The sequence below is a fragment of the Hibiscus syriacus genome, unplaced genomic scaffold, assembly GCF_006381635.1.
Source record: "Hibiscus syriacus cultivar Baekdansim isolate YM2019G1 unplaced genomic scaffold, ASM638163v2 tig00020682_pilon, whole genome shotgun sequence".
In the NCBI taxonomy this organism is placed as follows: domain Eukaryota; kingdom Viridiplantae; phylum Streptophyta; class Magnoliopsida; order Malvales; family Malvaceae; genus Hibiscus; species Hibiscus syriacus.
In genome coordinates this window covers 728800-734919 of record NW_024062499.1, presented here as the reverse complement: position 1 = coordinate 734919, position 6120 = coordinate 728800, and the positions used below count along the sequence as shown (strand labels likewise).

The 6120-nt window shown below is 34.5% G+C and overlaps 1 protein-coding gene across 2 annotated transcripts; it reads right to left on the bottom strand.

Annotated features, from left to right (window-relative positions):
- Positions 1–373: 373 nt before the first annotated feature.
- LOC120209902 (F-box/LRR-repeat protein At3g03360-like) lies at positions 374–3459 on the bottom strand. 2 transcript variants are annotated; one of them, XM_039208787.1, is made up of 3 exons: positions 2251–3457; positions 1806–1979; positions 374–958 (listed from the first exon to the last, which is right to left on the bottom strand). In XM_039208787.1, exons 1-3 carry the CDS (start codon positions 3376–3378, stop codon positions 611–613), a joined length of 1650 nt encoding a protein of 549 aa, XP_039064718.1. In that variant the 5' UTR covers positions 3379–3457; the 3' UTR covers positions 374–610. The 2 variants fall into 2 exon arrangements, with proteins under 2 accessions (XP_039064718.1, XP_039064719.1); XM_039208788.1 differs by lacking the exon at positions 374–958 and adding an exon at positions 1236–1657 and having other exon boundaries at positions 1747–1979; positions 2251–3459.
- Between the last annotated feature and the right edge of the window lie 2661 nt (positions 3460–6120).

Here is a 6120-nt window from a genome sequence, read left to right as displayed (position 1 = left end):
CTCATTCAATTTTGAAGCTTCTATCGGACACTTTACTGATTAATAATAAATTACTTGTTAAGCCGCATAAGCCTCCGATCAAACGTGTCACAGCATAACATATAATTTTAACAATACTACACAGGGCAGGCTAGTTGCTGCCTGGTTTCTCAGTGCCTGTCTCTTCCCAGTTCAGAGTTTATCTACCTCCTTTGGTTTCTTTAACCAATTTCTAAAAACAAATACTTGTGTTTCTAATCGAAACATATTCCTTGTAATTAAAAAGCAAATTTCACATTGCCAAGGTTCAACATTTGCTGTTTTGTCCAACAAATACTGAAAGAAATGTTTTAGCCGTAAAAGCTAATATACTTTATAAGTTCTAACTCAACAGTTCAAGCTAAACAACAACTATTTCTTCAAAGAAAATGCAGTCCTATCTGTAATTTACTTTGGAAGAAAAAGAAAAGCTTTTTCTTCTTTTCTTGCTATGATGGAGAAATGGTCTGACTAGTAACAGGTGAAGAGATTGCAGATACATATTTGAATTTCGAATCTACTAAACATCACCTATCAAAAGAACCAACTGTGATAAGCTCCGGATTCACAAAAAGGAACTTGAAAGTCCTATCTACTCGGATACTACATTAAAGGGAATGCAACTTGAGAGGGTCGATATGATCTGGTTTTTCTTAGCATTTTCCGATTCCATATTCATCTTTCGTCTAGAAAATTTCCAGGATTTATGAAGAGCGCCACTCTGTTCATAGATAGCTACCTTCTTGAGCACTTTTCCGCTTCTGAGCAGAAATTTCATAAACTTTACTAACAACTGGGACCCTGAAAAATTCTGTTGGAAGCCAGTTAGCTCAATATCCTCCAGGCTTTGCAGAAAACACTTGAAAATCCAGTTAGTTGAATCCAGGAATTCCTCTCCATCAAATTCATAAAAGTCCAAAAAACTCTGATCAAACTCAAACTGCAAGTAGACAGACAAAAGTACACATCATGCCTTAATAATTAGAGAAGTCCAAGCAAGACATCAATCATGTTAGGTGATGTATTTCTTTCATCAGTCATAATCTGAATTCCCAAAAACATGTAATCTTCTGTTAATTGTTAGGTTGTAAACCCACTTTAAGTGGGCTTTTTCTATTTCTTTTTTTTTCATTATGAAGTTGGCCCAACTGTACTCTACCTATTATGCATATTTCATAGTCCTTGAAACTTGAAAAGAAATAAAATAATGTACTTCTCAAAGGAAATATGTGTATCTGTATAATGTATATAAACCAGAAAACAGAAACAAGAGAACAAATAGAAAGACGTCAGCAGAAATTATAAGGAAACAGGACAGGGAACTTAGCATGATATGAGAGTGTTCTTTATAAATGACAAAGCTTGCAAGTTTAGTTTAAATGGAATAAAAAATATCTGATGTCTTTTGAAGCTCAAAATCATATTAAAAAAAGTTCTCAAATTGTTGGAAATGGCAACATGAAAGATTTCAAGTTTTGCCATTTCTTGTTTTTGTCTTAAACCTTGCATTGAATGAAGAAATTTGTGAATGTAACATATGAAATCTGAACTTGTAGTGTTGAAAAAAACTAAGCCTTCATTTTAGTTTTGTTAGGGTGGATGGTGTTAAAGTGCATTATTGCTTGACTTGTATGCTAGTTACCCTCCTCCCAACGGTAATCGGTAGTCAAATCCAAAAAACACCAAAATTATCAGACATCAATCACTATTCAATATTCATTGATTTCCCATAGTTCAAATATGCAGCATTTCTAATATATCCAAAGAAAAAGAAGCAATGATCTTACCTTAGAGTTGTCGCAGTAATACAAATTTATTACTAGTTTCTTCAGATATGGTGAACTTCGAAGCAGACTCACAATCCCGGGAATATCCCATACACATATCTCAGTGTCCAGCACCAAACAATGGCGTTTGGATAATGGTGAGGATATGCCCTTTATTTCCCATATAGATAAGACCTTTTACAAGAAGACAAAAGAAAGAAAACATCGTTAGAAATGTAAATAGAGCAAGTAGAAAATAAATATGTTGATTGTTGACACTTCAATTTGGAAAAGCAACATGGCCTCAGCACAAAATAAGAGTGAATAGTAACAATGTTCAATAATGCCTTTGTGGATCACTTTGGACTTTCAAGTCTTAAAGATATATAGATACTGATATATAGTTAAAATCATTTGAATATGTACAGCATGCATATACAGAGAAAAAATGAGCTAGTGAACCTGCCTGAAGGCACCAAGTCCCCATGGTCAATTTCTCAACATGGCAAAGGTTTTCTAGGAGGTCCCTCAAGATGGATCGATGCTTTGCACAATCATACTTGTCTTTTTTGTCAATTGTCATCACAAAACTCAGATTAGCGTTTGACAAAGACGAAACATGCATCACTCTAAATGTTCTTTTGTACATATACCCTGATAGGCTCAATGACTGGAGATTTGGGCATGAAATCTCTGTCACTGACTCGTTTTTCTCACGAGGCTCATAGACTGCATCCACCTCTAGAACTTCCAGACTCATTGAACAGATTCGATTAACCCCTCCACAGTTATGCAATTTCAATTTCTGCAAATTGGGACTGCCTGATAGAATGTTTTCAATTGCTTCAGTGGTCAATCTAGAATAGTTGATGGATAAAACCTTAAGGCTTGGCCAAGAAACTTGGTCAGTAGGTGAAACAACACATTGTCTTAAAATTAAATCTTTCAGGGATGAACTCAGGTACAGGAACTGAGGCAAGCTGTAAGGTTTAGAGTCGGCGAATGGAGCATAGAGAAACCCCCCATCAAAAATCAAAGACAGCTTTTCGACATGGTGTGTTGTAGCGAAAAGAACCCAATCCTCAAGGGAAGCATCCATGGAATCATCGAATTTGAAATTGATAAGGAAATTTTTAATCTTGGGACCAGTGAAGCGCCGCAGCGTTTCTTTAACAAACTTGGCACGTTTAGCGTGCTTGACAGCAAAGTGTTCACGAGTAAAAAAAAGCGTTGGCATTTGCGTCCAAAGAGACCTCCATCTCCGAGACAAAAAGCAGGTTTTGATAGCATCTTCAATGGGTAAAAAACAAAGGAGTTCCTGCAGGAGGGAATCTGGTAAACTGCTGATCAGGTCTTTGTCGGGAGCATCGAAAACCGGTGAATATCTGGGTTGTTTTGAAGGGGACTGAGCGGAATTAAGGTGGGTTTGATTCAGAGGATAATGATTGCCTTCAATCATGGCTTGAACCGAACTGGCCGAATCAGTGGATTGGGCGGATTGATGTGGACGAGGATGATGATGGATCATGGCGAATACCGAACTCAATGAATCACTGCTTTGCTCCGGGAAAACCAAACTCATAGGATCTTCCATTCTTTACTATAACGATACTAGTACAAAGGAGATCATTCACAGTTGTTTCGATGTGAAAAGAGAAACACAAAAATAAAAGGAAAAATCTTGGTTTGTGCGTTTTTTCTCTTTGTTTAATGAAACCTGTTTAAACCTTTATGCCCTTAGTTTTTCTTGCGTAGGTCAGAGGAACGTGTTGGACATGGGTTGGATAATGACTGATAAATAATAATTAATACTAGATTCCTTGCCTTTTTTGAACCCTGTAGAGTTTGCATTTTATTATAATACTATATATAGCACGACTGGCCCAATTAGTATCTTTTTTCGCAAATGGCCCAATCAATATCTTTTCTTCACATAATATTATTTATATGAATCAAATCCATATATATATTTTTATTTGTGCATACTAAATTTCTCTATATAATATTATTAAAAAAACCCTACATATAATTTATTTAATATATAATTATCATGTTAAATTAAATTAATTTAATGCGTAATTTAGTTCATTTGGAAACTAAATATCAATTGTGTTTAGGTTATACTTGGTTCAATCCTAAAGTGTGACCCTTTAGGCTTTTATTAGTCGTAAGACTAAAACGTTCCTAATATTTATTATAAAAAAGTGATATTGAGCAAGTCATCATTTCTACCTCTGTTATTGGAAAATAAAAATGAAAGGACAAAGACTAAGAAGATTTATACACAAAAATATTAAACCTTTGTTCTATTTTTATAGAACAACCTAGTAATAGAGAACAAAAAAGTAAATGCACAAGAGTTTTCAACTCGTTTCTCAAGGGTGAAGGAGATCTTGTAAATAAAATTAATTAAAAGAATGATATAATATCTTCAATCATGTTATAGTATAACATCTATACTAATTCACTACAACAAAATAGGTTTTTAGCGGTATTTTTCAGTCATATAGCGGTGTTTTTAAGTGCCGCTAAAAACTCTTGTGGCAAAAAACAAAACAAAACACCGCCAAAAGCGTTGCTAAAACCAACGCCAAAACCAATACTGCAAAACCAACCCTTATGGAAAAAGAGGACATGTTTTATATATTTTGTCATTTTAGAGAGATTCAATTTCAAGATTATGTACAACATATATCAAATTATTTTCCATGATCAAATAGCTAACTGTTAAGATAGTGAAACAGCTATCTAAAGAGAAACAATATTAAAGGGAGAAGAAGATAATCATTTCTAGAAACATGTAAAATCATTATATGAATTATCAAGATTAAAAAGGCATGTATTTATACTAAACTTTTTGCTAAGACTATTAGAGAGCCAACTGTAATAACCTTAACAACCTTGCAACTGATTCTTAACATAAACATGTCAAACATGTCAAGGCATGCAATGCATGAAAACATATTTCTTAACATTCCTCTTACTATTCAACCTCAAGGAGAACCTTCAACAACAATGCATGTAATCCAATGTATGAAAACTTATTCCTTAACACCCCCTTATTACTCATTCTCAAAGAGAACCTTCAACATTCTTATTCTTGAGCTGTACAACTAACAACTTCTGTGTGTGCTTGAAAAATGACGGTGTTGACAAAGGTTTGGTCAGCACATCAACAACTTGTTTAATAGTTGGAACTTCACGCACTTTCAACTGTCCCTTAGCAACCATCTCGCAAACAAAGAACAAATCCAGTTCTACATGCTTGAATTTTGAATAAAGGACAAGGTTAGCACACACTACTATTGCGCTCGTATTATCACACCACAGCGTTGCCTTTTCATGCGGGACTATATGTAACTCACTTAACAAGGACTTAAGCCATACCAATTCAGCCGTAGCACAAGCAACACTCCAATATTCGGCCGCGACAGTGGAGTGTGCAATAACTTGTTGCTTGTGAGAACTCCACGAAACTAAATTCCCACAAAAATAAACGTAATATCCAAAGGTCGATCGCCTATCATCAATGTCCGACCCCCAATTGGTATCAACAGACGCAGTCAAAGTCATTCGGGAAGAAGGAGAAAAACATAGCCCAAAGTCAATCGTGCCTTGTAAATACTACAAAACTCTTTTAACAACCTGAAAATGAATGTTAAGTGGAGCCTGCATGAACTGACACACCCGATTAACATCAAACACCACATCCGGCTGAGTAATTGCATTGTTGTACATTATATATATAATTATATATCATCTATTCATATCACTTATATACTATTCATATCACATTACATTATAATTTCTTTATTCTTTTACCCAAAGGTATTTAGCTTTTCACTTAACTTGAATATTTGACACTTTTCTGTCAAATGCACATATAGTCCATTATTCTTTTACTCAACAGTGTTTAATTATTCATCTAACTGGCATAATTGACACCTTTCTGCCAATTGCACAGTTAGGCCATTATTCTTTTACTCAACAGTATTTAACCGTTCATCTAACTAGCATAATTAACACTTTTTTGTCAATTGCACAGTTAGGCCTCAAAGGCACTTAGCCTTTTCATCTAACTGGCATAAATGACAACTTTCTATCAAATACACAGTTAGACTGTAACACCCTCAACCCGTATCCGACCCGGAACCGAGTCCGAAGTGTCACATTGACTTTTCAAAAACCTTTACTTGTATAAAATAGTGAGTAATTAAAATTTATTATTACATATAACTTATTCAAAACCTTTATCGAACTATTCAAAGCTTATACAATATATTATTTTGAATACATGCCAACTAGAACTTTATGTATTAAAATACATATTATTCAC

Coding starts and splice junctions, on each gene's coding strand:
- LOC120209902 (XM_039208787.1), bottom strand. CDS start 3,378: ATGGAAGATCCTATGAGTTTGGTTTTCCCGGAGCAAAGCAGTGATTCA. Junction 1,980..2,250: donor TGGGGACTTGGTGCCTTCAG/GCAGGTTCACTA, acceptor TTCTTGTAAAAG/GTCTTATCTATATGGGAAAT. Junction 959..1,805: donor ATTACTGCGACAACTCTAAG/GTAAGATCATTG, acceptor GTCTACTTGCAG/TTTGAGTTTGATCAGAGTTT.